The sequence below is a fragment of the Girardinichthys multiradiatus genome, chromosome 11 (genome assembly GCF_021462225.1).
Source record: "Girardinichthys multiradiatus isolate DD_20200921_A chromosome 11, DD_fGirMul_XY1, whole genome shotgun sequence".
In the NCBI taxonomy this organism is placed as follows: Eukaryota; Metazoa; Chordata; class Actinopteri; order Cyprinodontiformes; family Goodeidae; genus Girardinichthys; species Girardinichthys multiradiatus.
The window spans coordinates 19595882-19614715 of record NC_061804.1 but is presented as its reverse complement, the minus strand read 5'-3'; the positions used below and the strand labels follow the sequence as shown (position 1 = coordinate 19614715).

At 39.9% G+C, this 18834-nt stretch overlaps 3 protein-coding genes across 3 annotated transcripts; 1 reads left to right on the top strand and 2 right to left on the bottom strand.

Annotated features, from left to right (window-relative positions):
• The first annotated feature begins 73 nt into the window (after positions 1 to 73).
• On the top strand, positions 74 to 8674 carry cldn29 (claudin 29). Its single transcript, XM_047378337.1, has 2 exons — positions 74 to 188; positions 7503 to 8674. The coding sequence occupies exon 2, from the start codon at positions 7597 to 7599 to the stop codon at positions 8356 to 8358; it is 762 nt and encodes a 253-aa protein (XP_047234293.1). The 5' UTR covers positions 74 to 188; positions 7503 to 7596; the 3' UTR covers positions 8359 to 8674.
• LOC124875915 (claudin-4-like) lies at positions 1783 to 6848 on the bottom strand. The gene is made up of 2 exons (XM_047378338.1): positions 4898 to 6848; positions 1783 to 3598 (listed from the first exon to the last, which is right to left on the bottom strand). Exons 1-2 carry the CDS (start codon positions 4932 to 4934, stop codon positions 2943 to 2945), a joined length of 693 nt encoding a protein of 230 aa, XP_047234294.1. The 5' UTR covers positions 4935 to 6848; the 3' UTR covers positions 1783 to 2942.
• LOC124875917 (claudin-4-like) lies at positions 8490 to 16852 on the bottom strand. Its single transcript, XM_047378340.1, has 2 exons — positions 16193 to 16852; positions 8490 to 11767 (listed from the first exon to the last, which is right to left on the bottom strand). The coding sequence occupies exons 1-2, from the start codon at positions 16695 to 16697 to the stop codon at positions 11151 to 11153; spliced, it is 1122 nt and encodes a 373-aa protein (XP_047234296.1). The 5' UTR covers positions 16698 to 16852; the 3' UTR covers positions 8490 to 11150.
• Positions 16853 to 18834: the final 1982 nt, after the last annotated feature.

Here is an 18834-nt window from a genome sequence, read left to right as displayed (position 1 = left end):
GAAGACTTAAGGGGTGTATCTGATTGGCTGTTAAGAAGTGCTCAGACTGAAAACACCTGGGATCATGCAGTGAAGCAATCAAGGTGATTGGTTCCACCTGATCACATCAGTCAGAGTGCTTCAGCAGATTTGTTGGATGGGATTCTCTTATTTTTACTCTACTGGCTCAAATCTGCTTTCCTCTACAGGTAAAAAGAGTAAAACATGAGATCAGGATATATTGTTGCATTTAAAAGTTGTTTATCTATGTTTCTAGATGCACATGAACAACTAACTGAATCTTTCTTGTTTGTATGCATTTAAAATACCTTTTTTTAATTCTATATAAGGCAACATCTATATCTATAGATACCCCTATCTATATTTATCCATAATTATATAATACAGCCTAAATTTGAATTCAAGTCACAGTTTTACATAACCTAAAATAAAAACAAGCAAACAAATGGAATGGATATATGCCAAATCAACAGTTTCATCAAAAAGTTGATTTATTGTAGTAATTTGGTTTCAAATGTGAAATTTATATATCAGTTCATTGTACACAGAGTGATATAGTTCAAGTGTTTTATTTCTGTAAATTTTGATGATCATGGTTTACAGCTGATAACAAAAACAATGGTTTCTCTGAAAATCTGAATATTACTTAAGGCCAATTTATACAGGATTTAATTTTTTTAATACAGTAAATGTACTCAGTTCTTGGATGAGGCTCCTTCTGCATTAATCACATAACCTGCATCAATGCAGCCTGGCAGCATTGTGGGTCTGCTCAGGTGTAATGGAAGCCCAGGTTGCTTTGATAGCGACCTTCAGATTGTCATAATTGTTGGGCCGGGTGTTACTCATCTTCATCTTAACTATACCCTGTAGATTCTCTATGAGGTTCAGGTCAGGTGAATTTGCTGGCCAGTCAAACACAGTGATATTGTGGTCATTAAAACAGGTATTGGTGCTTTTAACAGTGTGGGCAGATGCCAAGTCCTGCTGGAAAATGAAATCACATGTCATAAAGCTTGTCAGCAGAAAGAAGCATGAAGTGCTTTAAAATTTTCTAGTAGATGATTTTGTTGATTGTGGACTTGGTAAAACACAATGGACCAACAACAGCGGATTACACAACTCCCAAAATAATCACTGAATGTGGAAACATCACGCTAGACCTCAAGCAACTAGAAATACGGGCCTCACCCCCCTTACTCCAGACTTTGGGACCTTGATGTCCAAATGAAATTCAAAATATACTTTCATTCAAAATAAGCACTTTGGACCACTGAAACAGTACAGTCTGTTTTTACCCTAAATTAGGTAAGACACTGCTGACGTTTCCTGTGGTCCAGGAGTGGCTTACCCTCCAGTGATACAATAGTTGTGGTCCCTGTTACGCATCTCCTTAACCCTGTTGAGGAATATTGGGATAGTAAATAAAAGCAAATAATGATGTAAACAAAAACTTTATTTAGAAAAAATTATTTTTTTCTAAATATTGGCTTGTTGATGGATGGATGGATGGATGGATGGATAAGGGCAAAGTGTAATAGCCTTTTGTCAGGAAGCTGAGTGGTTATGCTCAGCAACAGGTGGGGTGTAGTTTCTATGCTTCAAACATTCAGAGGAAAGTCCTTTCAAACTCCTGGCATCTTGTTAGTAGCATTTATAAACATTATGACAGAAAATGTTGTGGTTTTGAATCTGTAACTATTTAAAACATTGGTATATTTGATACCACACATGCATGTCTCAATAGATATGAAAGTGACCTTAAAAAAAAACACTTAAAAATGGTGTTTTGCAAAACTGCTTTTTTAATTAAAGTAAAATACAAAAAGAGAAAACACTTTGTGAAACACAAAGGTACACTTTATCATTGTAATTGTACAAGTGCATCTTCTACCAGGATTAATATGTTTAAAAGAAAAATCATTCATTAACAATAAAAATAGAGAGTTGATATTCAAGAAAACCTCAAGTGTTAACAGAATTTCAGTCAATCTGAATCAGGAGCATTAAAAAAGGTTTAAAACATGTCGTCCTCTTAGCAAGGCTTGGCAGATGCTCTCTCACTGAGCGAAATGAAAATATCCATTCTTTAAACACATAAAACTGTTCCTCAGCAACAGAGATTCAAGCATACGCAGCCCTCTGTTGTCTCTGCTGGTGACATCCATTTTGCTCACGACAGAAATGCTAAATCCCTGTCTCAACACAAGAGCAGTCCATTACAGCATGGCAAACATCTCAGACAGTTACAGTAAATTCTCAGGAGGTTTCTCAGCTGGATTCTTTAATGTCTTACCACAAGCAGAACAAATCCTGTAGTGACCTTTGTGCTATGTAGCTCATTTGTAAAATACTTTTAAAAAGGTTTTCTGGAAATAGTAAAGTTGAAACAATATCTTAGAAGTCAGAACATGTTAGTCCATATTAGAAGTGCACTAATCAGGCTTTTCCAGACCAATATTTATGGTTTTCTTTAAAATCAGAAAACAAAGGTTATTAATTCATTTTAGACTCAAAAAGTGTATCATAGTACAAGCTGTTTGTTGATGTGTTTAAAAATCAATAAAGGTGGGAGTTCTTGGTTTTGGTGCATTTGTTGAATGGGAAAAGTATCAGATTTTTGAGTATTTGATCTGATCATCAATCAAAGCGTTTACAAGATTGGCTGATTCCGACTTCAAGTCGAGTGGTTGATGCTTCTCTTTCGTGTATTATATTACTCAAGTTGATGATTACTTTACTGAATTATTATAAGAGAGTCTTTATTTAAAAATAAAATGGATCAAATAAAAGCCTAAATAGTTTATTGAATCTCAAAACCTTGCTAAAGTCTTTTTGAACCATCCAAAGGACTACATAACTACAAGTAAGCAATAAAATAGAATGTTTTTTACTTATGAAATTTTTTTCAAAGTAATTAAAACCCTCTGCAGCCAAGAGACTTACACATAGTTCACAGTTGATGACACCGTTCTTGAAGGGCTGAATTTGGCAGGTATGTAGGGTCTTGTCTCCTCTGGGGGGCAGTTGCTGCAGAGCAGACCCCCTCCAAGAAACAGCAGACCTGCAGAGCCCCAGCCAATGTAGAGCCCAGCGCCAAGCTCCCGTCTCTGTGCCTCGATCACCATAGGGTCGTAGAAGTCTCTGACGACAGTGTGAGCTGACCAGGACACCGAGATTAGGATCAAGAAGGCAGTTATTATGAAAATCACACCAGAGACGATGCAGGCCTTGGCTTTGGATGCCTCATCCTCCATGCAGTTGGTGCACTTCCCTCCGACAACAGCTATGAGCATGCCAAACACCCCGACGATCACAGAGATGATCACCATGGCCCTGGCAGCCTGCAGGTCCTGAGGCAGAGCTAGCATGGAGTCATACACCTTGCACTGCATCTGCCCCGTGCTCTGGACCACACAGCTCATCCACAGGCCCTCCCAGATCACCTGCGCAGTGACGATGTTCGCCCCAACAAAAGCTGTAACCCTCCACATGGGCAGAGCACAGGTGATGACGGTGCCCAGCCAGCCGATGAAGGACAGCAGGATACCAAGGATCTGAAGCCCCTGAGAAGCCATGATGAAGTCCCGATAGTCAACTGGAAGAAACACAGTCTGAATTGTTATAACGTTTTTGCTTCTTTGTGGGTTTTCACATGCTCTGTGGTCACACCTGTTTGTGAACACACTTCCTCCACTCTGGACCTTTGAAGATTTGGGTTGTGTGACAATAAATAGTTCTAGTTGTGGTTCAGACCTCAGGGTGGAGTTTCTGTCCTGCTAGACAAAAGGGGAGCGAAAACCGAGACCTGATATCTTCAAACTCTTCCTCATTGTTCCCTCACAAACAACCTTTTGTTACTTGATGCAAGGCCTCAAGATTGGGAACAATGGCTGTAGTTTGCAGCTGTGTTTGACCACACACACACACACACACACACACACACACACACACACACACACACACACACACACACACACATACACACACGCACACACACATACATACCTAAATATGTCAGCCTCGGGCCTCAAACAAACACAAACACTAAGGTAACCTCAGTAGGTTTAGCTAAAACGGATTTTTATGTGGATTCCTTAAAAAGAGGATGAGTTAGAATAATTTAGATAAAACAATTAAACATAGACGTGTTTTTCTTTACCTCAGACGCAATAATTCAGAGACATTACAGACATGGAAATAAAAAATTTCATAATTTGGATTTTTTGTAGTAATGTCCTGGGAAGTTGTTCCTGACACTAGTTTCCTCATCTGTGATTGACCAATGTTTTATTGCCACATGTGAGTTTGAAGACCGTGATGAAATCCTGTGAAAGGTAGATGGCTGACAGTTATTTAGATTGTATTAGCTGATTTTAGCCATTTAAACAAACATTTTTACTATACCATGTTGTATTACAATGGATATTAAACATCTACATTTTCACAAGAGCAAAGCAGTTTTCCCAGTTTGACTCCAAGAGGCCTTTATATTAATATCCGTTAGCTGGAGGTTGCTCAGAATGATCTGAGATTGATCAGGCATCTCAATCTGTTGATTCTCAAATGACTCAGCAAACATACAATAAATTGAAATAGGGAATGAGAAAAAATCTTAATAAATAATAGTACAATAAATAAGATTTGATTTGAGATTCCAGCATTTTGATAAATATTTGTCTCAATAAGTAAATAAAACACTTAGCCTCCAAGAGAAATAAACTGATGTGCTATGGTTAAGTTGATAGAAGAAAATGGAAGGAGGTTATGATGAAACAACAATGTACAAAATGTGGGTTCGATTGTCCCTGAGTTGTCAGCAACACTCAGCATGTGTAAGTAAGTATTCATGTGTGGCATAATGGAGTTTGACAAAAATTCAATCTGGAAGACTCACCCCCTCCTCTGCTCCGTTCAACGACTCCACCATGCATCCCCGCTCCAGCCAATCAGCATCAAGTCTGCATTTCCTCTTCAGTCAATCACCGTCCAAGGCTCCGCTTTAAAGATCTTCACTCATGGACTTTCTCGCTCTTCAAGCTGAGCTGTGACCCTCCTCCCCATCTCAACCATCTGGCTTGCTAGCTCCTCCCGATTTCCCTACCTCCTAAGGCCTCCACCCCACCACCAGTCAGATCCTAGGGGGAAGACAATCTCTAATTCTATTCATAAGTAGTTAATTCAAACTCACGTCATTCTCAGCAATCGTGTCTTCCTCTGGGGTCCAGGCGCCAAAGAAATAAATATTTGTAAATAAACTTCTCTAATCGCCACCTATGTGTCTATTTATTGTGAGTCTTACAGGATTGAATTGTTACATCATAAGATTTTCATTTTCTTTCACAGAGCTTAGAATATAAAATTATATTAACTATAACCTTTTCATCAGAAGGGAGACAGGAGGGGATCACACTCCTCAGCCTGCCAGGAGAGCACCAGCTCTACACCCTCTGAAGCTTGCTCAAGGGTTCTTTGGAGTTTGCACAGCTGCTCCACATGTGTTTTGTGGACCTGGAGAAGACATTCCACCATGCCTCCCGTGGTGCCCTGTGGGGGGCACTCCAGGAGTACGGAGCCAGGGGCATTTTATCAGGGGCCACCCGGTCTCTTTACAAGCAGAGAAGGAGTTTGGTTCGCATAGCCGGTGTTAAGTTGAACCTGTTCTCGGTGCATGTTGGACTCCGGTAGGCCTGCCCTTTGTCATCGGTCCTGTTCATAACTTTCATGGACAGGATATCTAGGTGCAGACAAGGGCTGGAGGGGGTCTGGTTTGGGGACCAGTGGATCTCGTCTCTCCTTTTTGCAGATAGTCTGGTTCTGATGGCTTCCTCTGGCCAAGATCTCTGGGCGGTTTGCAGCCAAGTGTGAAGCAACAGGAATGTGGATGAGGCTCCTCCAAGTCCGAGGCCATGGTACTTGACCAGAAAAGGGAGGTTTGCCCTCTCCTGGTCAGCAGTGAGTTCCTGCCTCAAGTGAAGGAGTTTAAGTATTTCCAGGTCTTCTTTACAAGAAAGGGGAGGTATTCAATGCATGTTCCACCAGGAGGAGACCCAAGGAATGGCCCAGTACCCGCTTGGTTGGGGAACTATGTCTCTCGGCTGGCCTAAGAACACCTCAGGCTTCCCCCAGAAGAGCTGGAGGAGGTGTCTGGGGAGAGAGGAGTCTAGGTGTCTCATCAGCCTCCATGACCAGGTCATGGATAAGCCGAAGACGTCGAAGACGAAGACTAACTTCAATAAACTGGTTGAATGGGATTGTAGTTATTGTTTGAATCTGAATCATTTAGGCCGTAACTATAAACAAAACAAACGGACTTATGTCTCATAGTTGTTTGAAAATTACCCTGATGGTCTCAGCATCAGGAAAATTACCACACCTGATATTATCCACCTGCATTATTTTTGCACAGTGACATGAATGGTGTTTGGCTGAGAAAACAGCAGTAAATTTAACAAAGGCCTCTTTTGAAAGTGTAAAGGTTTAACTAGCTGTTAACATGGCTTTGTTTGAAAACCTTTCTGGTAATAGTTACATGGAAACTCCCTTTGAGATGCAGAATCCATCCCTTTCACTCTAGGTTTGTATGTTGTAGTAAGGAAAAAAAATTTGTTTGGTGAGAACAGACTTCCAACAGATTAATTGACCATAAATAAATTAAAACAAGGAGCAAATGTTTCTGTAGTCCCTGTACTGGATACTTCTGTTTGGTGGCAGTTAAAGCTCTAAATAAAGCTGCAGTCCATCCCTTAGGAATCTAACCCAAGCTCTTAAATGTCCTTGGTTTCACAATCCTCTCAAGACTGCAGTCTTCCCTATAGCTTGTGCTTCTTTGTCAACCACAATTTTTTCCTTCCACTAAACTTTCCATCTATATGCTAGGGACATCATTTGGTAAGCAGTCAACTTCTACAGCAATGACTGTCATAAAATAACATTTCTGTATTTAAAGTAATTTTCTATTGGTCTAATGACATATTCAAATGTTCTGAGAGATGGAATTTGGGCTTTTATGAGCTGTAAGCTATAATCACCAAAATTATTAGAAATAAAACACTTTAAATCTATTGCTCTGTGGTAATGACTATATATAAGTCTTATGTCCATCTTTTATGACTGGCAGCAAAAATATATTTTTTGGGAGAAAAGACAAAGCCTTATCTTACGAAAATAAACTGTATTCCAATAGTCTCATGGATGTATTAAAAATACACTTAAATATTACCCTACACAATACATTAAATGAGATAAAACATCATTGTAAATACATTAAGATTTTATCCAGAGAAAAGTTTTATAATGATAGCATTTGATCAACAGTGGCAGAACAAAGCTATATAAGCCCTTTTAAGTTTTTTTACTCCTGAGGTCTGTGTAACATATCCTCTGTTTCAGTACTTTTCTTTAAGAAATGGCTTTCACTGGTATTGTTTTTTTACATATAACTTAAAGGTAAATGTTTTGGGGTTTGTTATTGATTTTCTTGTCTGTTCTATTATACGCAGGGTGTAGCTTCTTTATCTTCTCCGAGCTGTCCTTTTGGGAAACTAAAGGGCCTCTTTATGTGAAGGAAACGCCTCTTGGCTCACAGCATGATGGATGTTTAGATGTGAATACTGGAGCCAGAGCCCACCCCGACAGGCATGTATAAAACTTCTTAGCCGCAGGCAAACTTTCAGTTGGGGGCCTGGCGAAGAGCAGAGACGCAGAAACCTGGCAGAATCGGAGATGGCATCCTTAGGTCTGCAGATTCTCGGGGTGGCTCTGGCCGTGCTCGGGTGGATGGGAAACATCCTGATCTGCGTGTTGCCCCTGTGGAAGGTCTCTGCTTTCATTGGGAACAACATTGTTGTGGCACAGACCATCTGGGAAGGCCTGTGGATGAGCTGCGTGGTACAGAGCACAGGCCAGATGCAGTGCAAGGTCTACAACTCCCTCCTTGCTCTGCCTCCAGACCTCCAGGCAGCTCGAGCCATGATCGTCATTGCCATCCTCTTCTCTCTGTTTGGTCTTCTGTTGTCTGTAGTCGGTGGCAAATGCACCACCTGCATCGAGGACGAAACTGCCAAAGCCAGAGTGTGTATCTCTGCGGGGATTTTCTTCCTCCTGAGTGGGGCTCTGTGCCTTGTGACCGTCTCTCTGCCAGCCAACACCATCATCAAGGATTTTTACAATCCCATGATTCCTGATGCCCAAAGGAGAGAGCTGGGTGCCTGTCTGTATGTCGGCTGGGGAGCAGCAGGACTGTTGCTGATCGGTGGGGCTCTCCTGAGCTGTCAGTGCCCATCAGGACGTGAACGCTACAACGGAGTAAAATACTCTGCACCTAAGTCCACAACAGCAGGAAAGGAGTTTGTCTGAGCTGCTGAAAAATAAAAGGCAGTACTAAGAAAGGAGGAAAGAACAGAACAAACAGGTCTCTTTTCAAGAGGTGATTTGCATTTTAACTAATTTTCTTTGACTAACACAGACTGGCTTTTTGTTTGTGAAAGATAGATTGATTAGCTCATGAAATGTTAAGACTTTGCGACTGCTCGCTTACTTGTTGATTGTGATGTCAGATATTTTCTAACTCAACAGAGGATTGGTTTTGCAACATTGGGACTTGTCTTTATCTGAGATGTATTTTTTAGGGTTATTTTTTATTAAAATAAACAAATTTTATGTCGAAAATGTGGCATGCATTATTATTATTTATTATTTAAGTGAAATGGTTTTTGCAGTACAATCTCCTGCACGGTTTCACGAAAAAAAAAATTCTAAAAAATTTTGCTGCATAAAATGTTAATTAAAATGAGACCATGACTTTTTTTTTTTCCTTTTTAAATCCAGAGATACTTACTTAAAATGTTAGAGGATGGTTGTCCAAAGTGAGGCCCATTGGAGCATTTGCAGCCCCAACTACAGTTCAAGAATGGTACAGATTTGTTCTGCAGTACTACTGGTTGATAAAGACACTTTTTAAACTATTTACAAGGAGATTTTCACTGACAAAATGGAAATTGTTGGATATGATGCTCAGTGTTTGTCTTTCATTAGCCACTCCTTTTGCTTTTATTTACTTTCTCAATTATTAAGACTACAAAGATTTAGCAGCTTCTTTAAAAGCAGACTTGAATTGACCATTTCTATTAAATGGAACGATACAAAATAAATATGATTTTGAGACAGCAATTTTTCAAATACTTTACTGCGTTATGATACCAGGACTTAGCCAATTCCTGTGATGTACAGCACAGGACAAACATTTGGATGCAAGTTTAAATTTCTACCAAGAAGATCCCATTCCATTGGCATACTTTGTAACAAAAGAAACATGACTGTTAGATAAAGAATAAGTTACGTTCCTTTTCACTATAATTATCAGGTATTTGGGTTTTACTTGCTTGGACTCTGCTGTCTTTAAAATAAATCTACTGTATTTTGGCTATAACAACGGCTTTGATTTGGATTTTACTTTTGCTCTTAAGATGTGACCCATCTCCTTAAAGCTAAGTCTTTCTCTTCTTTTGTTAACATCTATCAAATTATGGTCTGGTAATATCAACCCAAAGGTGAGTTGAAGAATATTGGGATAGTAAATAAAAGCAAAGTCTGATGTAAACAAATACTTCATTTAAAATAAATACATTTCTTCTAAATGTTGGCTTGTTGATGGATGGATGGATAGATGGATGGATGGATGGATGGATGGATGGATGGATGGATGATGGATGGATGGATGGATGGATAAGGGCAAAATGTAGTAGCCTTTTATCAGGAAGCTGAGTGGTTATGCTCAGCAACAGGTGGGGTGTAGTTTCTATGCTTCAAACATTCAGAGGAAAGTCCTTTCAAACTCCTGGCATCTTGTTAGTAGCATTTATAAACATTATGACAGAAAATGTTGTGGGTTTTGAATCTGTAACTATTTAAGACATTGGTATATTTGATACCACACATGCATGTCTCAATAGATATGAAAGTGACCTTTAAAAAAAAAAACTTTAAAATGGTGTTTTGTAAAACTGCTTTTTTAATTAAAGTAAAATACAAAAAATAGAAAACACTTTGTGAAACACAAAGGTACACTTTATCATTGTAATTGTACAAGTGCATCTTCTACCAGGATTAATATGTTTAAAAGAAAGATTATTCATTAACAATAAAAATAGAGAGTTGATATTCAAGAAAACCTCAAGTGTTAACAGAATTTCAGTCAATCTGAATCAGGAGCATTAAAAAAGGTTTAAAACATGTCGTCCTCTTAGCAAGGCTTGGCAGATGCTCTCTCACTGAGCGAAATGAAAATATCCATTCTTTAAACACATAAAACTGTTCCTCAGCAACAGGGATTCAAGCATACGCAGCCCTCTGTTGTCTCTGCTGGTGACATCCATTTTGCTCACGACAGAAATGCTAAATCCCTGTCTCAACACAAGAGCAGTCCATTACAGCATGGCAAACATCTCAGACAGTTACAGTAAATTCTCAGGAGGTTTCTCAGCTGGATTCTTTAATGTCTTACCACAAGCAGAACAAATCCTGTAGTGACCTTTGTGCTATGTAGCTCATTTGTAAAATACTTTTAAAAAGGTTTTCTGGAAATAGTAAAGTTGAAACAATATCTTAGAAGTCAGAACATGTTAGTCCATATTAGAAGTGCACTAATCAGGCTTTTCCAGACCAATATTTATGGTTTTCTTTAAAATCAGAAAACAAAGGTTATTAATTCATTTTAGACTCAGAAAGTGTATCATAGTACAAGCTGTTTGTTGATGTGTTTAAAAATCAATAAAGGTGGGAGTTCTTGGTTTTGGTGCATTTGTTGAATGGGAAAAGTATCAAATTTTTGAGTATTTGATCTGATCATCAATCAAAGCGTTTACAAGATTGGCTGATTCCGACTTCAAGTCGAGTGGTTGATGCTTCTCTTTCGTGTATTATATTACTCAAGTTGATGATTACTTTACTGAATTATTATAAGAGAGTCTTTATTTAAAAATAAAATGGATCAAATAAAAGCCTAAATAGCTTATTGAATCTCAAAACCTTGCTAAAGTCTTTTTGAACCATCCAAAGGACTACATAACTACAAGTAAGCAATAAAATAGAATGTTTTTTAGTTATGACATTTTTTTCAAAGTAATTAAAACCCTCTGCAGCCAAGAGACTTACACATAGTTCACAGTTGATGACACCGTTCTTGAAGGGCTGAATTTGGCAGGTATGTAGGGTCTTGTCTCCTCTGGGGGGCAGTTGCTGCAGAGCAGACCCCCTCCAAGAAACAGCAGACCTGCAGAGCCCCAGCCAATGTAGAGCCCAGCGCCAAGCTCCCGTCTCTGTGACCAGACCACCACAGGGTTGTAGAAGTCTCTGACGACAGTGTGAGCTGACCAGGACACCGGGATTAGGATCAAGAAGGCAGTTATTATGAAAATCACACCAGAGACGATGCAGGCCTTGGCTTTGGATGCCTCATTCTCCATGCAGTTGGTGCACTTCCCTCCGACGATGGCTATGAGCATGCCAAACACCCCGACGATCACAGAGATGATCACCATGGCCCTGGCAGCCTGCAGGTCCTGAGGCAGAGCCAGCATGGAGTCATACACCTTGCACTGCATCTGCCCCGTGCTCTGGACCACACAGCTCATCCACAGGCCCTCCCAGGTCACCTGCGCAGTGACAATGTTCGCCCCAACAAAAGCTGTAACCCTCCACATGGGCAGAGCACAGGTGATGACGGTGCCCAGCCAGCCGATGAAGGTTTGTGAACACACTTCCTCCACTCTGGACCTTTGAAGATTTGGGTTGTGTGACAATAAATAGTTCTAGTTGTGGTTCAGACCTCAAGGTGGAGTTTCTGTCCTGCTAGACAAAAGGAGGGCGAAGATCTGATGTCTTCAAACTCTTCCTCATTGTTCCCTCGCATCCAACCTTTTATTACTTGATGCAAGGCCTCAAGATTGGGAACAATGGCTGTAGTTTGCAGCTGTGTTTGACCACACACACACACACACATATACATAGCTATGTAGGTCAGCTGGGGCCTTAAGAAAATACAAACACTAAGGTAACTGCAGTAGGTTTAGCTTAAAACTGATTTTAAAGTGGATTCCTCAAAAAAGAATGAGTTAGAATAATTTAGATAAGAAAACTAAACATATACTTGTTTTTCTTTACCTCAGGTCCAATAATTCAGAGACATTACAGACATGAAAATAAAAAATTTTATATTTGGGATTTTTTGTGGGACGTTGTTCCTTACACTCGTTTCTTCTTCTGTAAATATCCAATGTTTTATTGCCACATGTGAGTTTGAAGACCGTGATGAAATCCTGTGAAAGGTAGATGACTGTCAGTTATTTAGATTGTATTAGCTGATTTTAGCCATTTAAACAAACATTTTTACTATACCATGTTGTATTACAATGGATATTAAACATCTACATTTTCACAAGAGCAAAGCATTTTTCCCAGTTTGACTCCAAGAGGCCTTTATATTAATATCCGTTAGCTGGAGGTTGCTCAGAATGATCTGAGATTGATCAGGCATCTCAATCTGTTGATTCTCATAAGACTCAGCAAACATACAATAAATTGAAATAGGGTGTAAGAAAAAATCTTAATAAATAGTTGTACAATAAATAAAATTTGATTTGAGATTCCAGCATTTTGATAAATATCAGAAAAACTTTATTGCCAAGGACTTTTTTGGACATACAAGGAATTTGTTTTGGCGTAGTTGGTGCAATACAATACAAATTAACAGTATAAACATATCTACAATATAATATAAATATATGTGCACAGTTTTAAGTGAGTGAGAGTAAATGTAGAGCAGTATAGGATGCCAGAGCGGTACAACAGTGCAGGTGATTATTGTGCAAGTATGGCAGTGCAAGTAAAGCAGGAGTCCAAGCATAGAGTTGCATCTCAATGAGTAAATAAAACACTTAGCCTCCAAGAGAAGTTGATAGAAAAAAATAGAAGGAGGTTATGATGAAACAGCAATTTGTACAAAATGTGGGTTCGATTGTCCTTGAGTTGTCAGCAACACTCAGCATGTGTAAGTAAGTATTCATGTGTGGCATATTGTTACATCATAAGATTTTCATTTTCTTTCACAGAGCTTAGAATATAAAATTATATTAACTATAACATTTTCATCAGAAGGGAGACAGGAGGGGATCACACTCCTCAGCCTGCCAGGAGAGCACCAGCTCTACACCCTCTAAAGCTTGCACAAGGGTTCATTCGAGTTTGCACAGCTGCTCCACATGTGTTTTGTGGACCTGGAGAAGACATTCCACCATGTCTCCCGTGGTGCCCTGTGGGGGGCACTCCAGGAGTACGGAGCCAGGGGCCTTTTTTCAGGGGCCACCCGGTCTCTTTACTAGCGGAGGAGGAGTTTGGTTCGCATAGCCGGTGTTAAGTTGGACTTATTCTCGGTGCATGTTGGACTCCGGTAGGCCTGCCCTTTGTCATCGGTCCTGTTCATAACTTTCATGGACAGGATATCTAGGTGCAGACAAGGGCTGGAAGGGGTCTGGTTTGGGGACCAGTGGATCTCTTCTCTCCTTTTTGCAGATAGTGTGGTTCTGATGGCTTCCTCTGGCCAAGATCTCTGGGCAGTTTGCAGCCAAGTGTGAAGGAACAGGAATGGGGATCAGCTCCTCCAAGTCCGAGGCCATGGTACTTGACCAGAAAAGGGAGGTTTGCCCTCTCCTGGTCAGAGGTGAGTTCCTGCCTCAAGTGAAGGAGTTTCAGTATTTCCAGGTCTTCTTTACAAGAAAGGGGAGGTATTCAATGCATGTTCCACCAGGAGGAGACCCAAGGAATGGCCCAGTACCCGCTTGGTGGGGGAACTATGTCTCTCGGCTGGCCTAAGAACACCTCAGGCTTCCCCCAGAAGAGCTGGAGGAGGTGTCTGTGGAGAAAGGAGTCTAGGTGTCTCATCAGCCTCCATGACCAGGTCATGGATAAGCCGAAGACGTCGAAGACGAAGACTAACTTCAATAAACTGGTTGAATGGGATTGTAGTTATTGTTTGGATCTGAATCATTTAGGCCTTAACTATAAACAAAACAAACGGACTTATGTCTCATAGTTGTTTGAAAATTACCCTGATGGTCTCAGCATCAGGAAAATTACCACACCTGATATTATCCACCTGCATTATTTTTGCACAGTGACATGAATGTTGTTTGGCTGAGAAAACAGCAGTAAATTGAACAAAGGCCTCTTTTGAAAGTGTAAAAGGTTAACGAGCTGTTAACATGGCTTTGATTGAAAACCTTTCTGGTAATAGTTTCACAGAAACTCCCTTTGAGATGCAGAATCCATCCCTTTCACTCTAGGTTTGTATGTTGTAGTAAGGAAAAAAAAATTGTTTGGTGAGAACAGACTTCCAACAGATTAATTGACCATAAATAAATTAAAACAAGGAGCAAATGTTTCTGTTAACTGAAAGAATTGCCCTTGAAATTCTAAAATCCAGTTTGAGCAAAAGCGGTTAGGAGTTGTAATGGAAATTCTTGCAGTAAGCATTCCAAAGTGTATGACCTTTGGGTTACCTCACTCCTCTGAGCATCTGTGTTAGGGGAGGAAGCTGTCAAAGCCATTATCAGAAGTTTAATGGTTAAAACCCATTTGTTAGGATGATGTGTTGGGAAGGACAGATGGGTTCCTAGATAACTTTGTCACCTCTGAACCCGAGAAGGGTCTGGGGTCATAAAACACGGACTCTTTGAAGTTGAGATAACACTGTCATGTTCTGGTATAAATACTGTGTGTAAATGTTGATCGGGGCTCTGTTTGACTGACTAACCTCAGTGTCAGGGTCTTCAAACGCTGAATGCCTTTGAATAAAACTTATAAAGACAAAGTCCGGATTTTCTCTTGTTATGAGTCAACTTCTACCCACTTTGATAAGAAAATTCCACAACAATTTTAGCGTCACGAACAGGATCTAACGTGCCAGAAGAGACCGCAGGAGAGGACACGGACGCCTGGCCAGCCTGAGAGTTGTCCTCAGTCCACTTCCATATTACGGGAGGGGAGTCCGGGTGCCCGCCTGCGGCTTCTGGCCGATTGGATCCGAACTATTTGTCTTCAAATATATCTGGGTGAGAAGTTGCTCTGTATGATATAATGTATATTATTATTTTTATTACACATTAATCATCATCTCCTAACTAATTAATTAGGTTCCAGAGTTGCGAGAAGGAGGACATCAGCTGAGGGCCCGGTCACCCTGTAAAGGTATACAGGGAGGTTCTCATTGGTAACAATGGGATAAAGCAGAACACAGGGTTTTGCGGGTGGTTTTTAGCAATTTTCTACACCTCATAAAGGAGAAAAGCCAGACGGCAGATGTGCCGCTGAATGGGTAAAAAGGAAAAAAAATGGTTCCGGAACCTCTTGTTATGAGTCAACCTTTACCCAATTTGATTAGAAAATTTCATCTTGATTTTCCAGCTGCACCTAAACCTGATGAACAGGAAAGTCAAACAATAGACTCCTGTAGAATGCTGTATGTGTGTTTCTTTTGTAATCAACATTTGGTTTGGTTAAAACTCTGTTTTCAATTTTCAAATGTGTTTAAAAAAAGCTGTTTACAGCAAATGCCACTGAAATAGTTAAAATAGATAATTTTATATTTTCAGTAAAAGAGCTTTTTTTATTTTTGGTTAAGTGAAAATTTTATAAAAACATCACAGAATAGATAAGATATGTAAACAAGAACATATTTATTTGCAGAATACCTGTCACATAAAACATTAATCACTTGTTTCATAAAAACAAATTCACATGCACATGTCCAACATAGAGTATTTACGAAGTTAAAAAATTGTGGAAAACAGATGTAGTCTTGTGTATATTCAGCTAAAGAAAAACCTACTAATGTTCATTCAATATTTAGAAACCATAAATACCATAAAAAGTAATAAGCAGAAGAAATAAAATTTGTTCTTGGGTTGTGGTTCTCATCAGGATGAACTTTTTAGCATTGGCACTCCAAACCCAACCGGACCAGTTCATCTGTCCCAGTAAAACATGTCAGAGCCGGTTTAAACGTAGTTTTTTCCAGACGTGGGAACCGAGGCATTGGATCTGGCAGCGGTGTACTTTGCAGAGTAGCCATTGTCCTCTTTATCAGGGCAGTTGCTGCAGAGCATTCCCCCACCAATCAGCATCAAAGCAGCTGCACCCCAGCCGATGTAGAGCGAGGCCCCCAGCTCTCTCTTCTGGGCCTCAATCAGGAGAGGGCTGTAAAAGTCCTGAATGATGGTGTGGGCTGTCCAGCAGACAGGGACAAGGCAAAGGACCGCAGCTATGATAAACATGACACCGGAACCAATGCCCACCTTCATCTTTGATGCCTCCTCACTGACACAGTTGGTGCACTTCCCCCCTGCTACGGAGAGCAGGATAGCCATGATGCCCACCACAATGGAGACGACAATGAGGGCCCGGGCTGCCTGGAGGTCGGAGCTGAGGGCCAGCATGGAGTCATAGACCTTGCACTGCATCTGGCCGGTGCTCTGGACCACGCAGCTCATCCAGATCCCTTCCCAGGAGATCTGCGAAGTAACAATGTTACTGCCGATAAAAGCAGTGACCTTCCACATAGGAAGGGCACACACGATGATGGCACCAATCCAGCCTATAATCCCCAGAGCAGAGCCTAGGATCTGGAACCCAGCAGAAACCATTCTGGATAGATGATTTGAACTTCTGTCTTCAATGTCTTCAAAGGTCTCTCTGTGTCTCTTCAGGCCAGCACTGTAGGCTACTTGACTGCTTGTCCTCTCTTGTCGTCAGATGGGTTTTCTAAATATGTCAGGTTTCAGATGATCGCGGATACATAAGCCCTAAGGGGGAGGAGCTGTGGAGAAAAACAGCACAGCTTCAACTGTCCCTGACAAGCAGGTCCTCCCCCACCAAAAACAACAAAACGTCACCTTGTTTATACGCTCTAAATCTAAGCTATTTTCCTAAATTTACCGAAAAAAACTAAAAAGGCACTTTCCAATGATTATGAATCTCCAACACAGATTAAACATCCCATTAAAAACCAACAGTAACAGTAGATTGTATTGTTTATTATTCATTTATCCCCTTCCCCCACCAGTTTCACCTGAAGTAGCAGATGGGTGGAGTAAAGTATTCAGGGACAGGTGACTCAGTGTGTTTTACCTGACAAAATGTCTGCTGGAAACTCTACAATTGCCAAATATAGTCACATATCATTGTCTCATGACACATTCAAATACTATGAAAATACACCATGATGTCATTCTCAATTAGTCAAATGCAAAATATTTAGTAGTGTAATGGATGTTTTTATCAAATGTTGTAGCTACCATTCAAGGCAGCAGATCAGTTTTTTTCTGGAATTGTAGAGTTCCTGTTTAAAAGTTAAAAAAAATATGTTTTCACTCCATTTGAGTTCAGTTAAATTAACAATTTTATTTGTGACACTTGTATAAGTTACTGCCTTTAAATATAGTTTGTCAATCTTGAGATCATTGCTATGCTGGATTATAGCGACTGTCCTGTGTTAACTCCTCATCAGCATTACTTCCATCCTGCACAGTTACTGGCCCCTCTGGTCAAAATGTGTGAAAAGGCTTAAAATAAATGTGTCTTTTATTATAGTAGTATTCTCTCTCTTTAATTTTATCTGGTGGGGAAAACATTCAAAGCCAAGGATTAAGATCAACAGAGCTAAAATTAGTGGCACACTTATGGTTCACATTAACAAAATGTATTTGAAGATTTTTTTTAAAGTTAAGAAGAGTTTAGGAACTTTTATTTATTATTATATCTCCTCCTGTTTCTTTCTCTCTCTCTCTTATATATATATATTTATATATATATGAGATATATGAGAGAGAGAGAGAGAGAGAGAGAGAGAGAGAGAGATTAAATTAACGCACCATTTGAATGCACCATTACTGACGTGACGTTTAAATCAAATAGACATTTTGACCAATCTGAACCACAGACACAATGCATGATCCAACACGGGAAAGCTGGTGCCTATCTCCAGCGGTTACTGGCGAGAAGCAGGGTATACCCTGGACAGGTCGCCAGTTCATCACAGGGCAACACAGAGACCCACAGGACAAACAACCATGAACATACTCATTCACACCTAAGGACAATTTAGAAAGACCAATTAAAAAAACAGTCGCTATTTTCTTCATTTATGGAAAATTTATCTAATTCCACAGTAAGCGCAAAACATTAACACTTTTGGCCCACACACTTATAATTAAGAGATAAAACTTTTACTCACAGAACAAACAAAGGTTGAAATAAAAACTGTTTATAGGGCAAATTGTCATGTTTTTGAAGGACCAACTTGCAGAGGGCAGACTGAGAAAAACAGACAAAACTTTAATAACAACGTGAGAACTTATTAAATAGCAGGACCAGGTGACAACATGACCAATGGAAAACATATGGAAGAATCCACCAGTCAACAATGAGAAATTATCATCAGGAAATATTGAGAAGCTGTGGCAGAATGAAGGCAGGGAAGCTGAGGGAGGGAGACTAATAAACACAGATGTGATGGCAAGCCACACCCTACTATAATCTGGTTTTCCTTTAATTTACTTTGTAGTCATTACTTTAAATATTCCTTAATTATATAGTTTCTTTGTTTATTCCTCTATCACCTTACAATGTTTATATGAAGTGCACACGTATTAACACTGCAAGGTCAATTCAGTTCTATGTTGTATTAATACTCTTTTCTTTGTTTGAGTTTACCTGGCTGTTTGGTGTTTGGCTTCCCCTTCCTGATGGGCAAAAGGCATGGCTAAGGGCTGAGATTCCTGA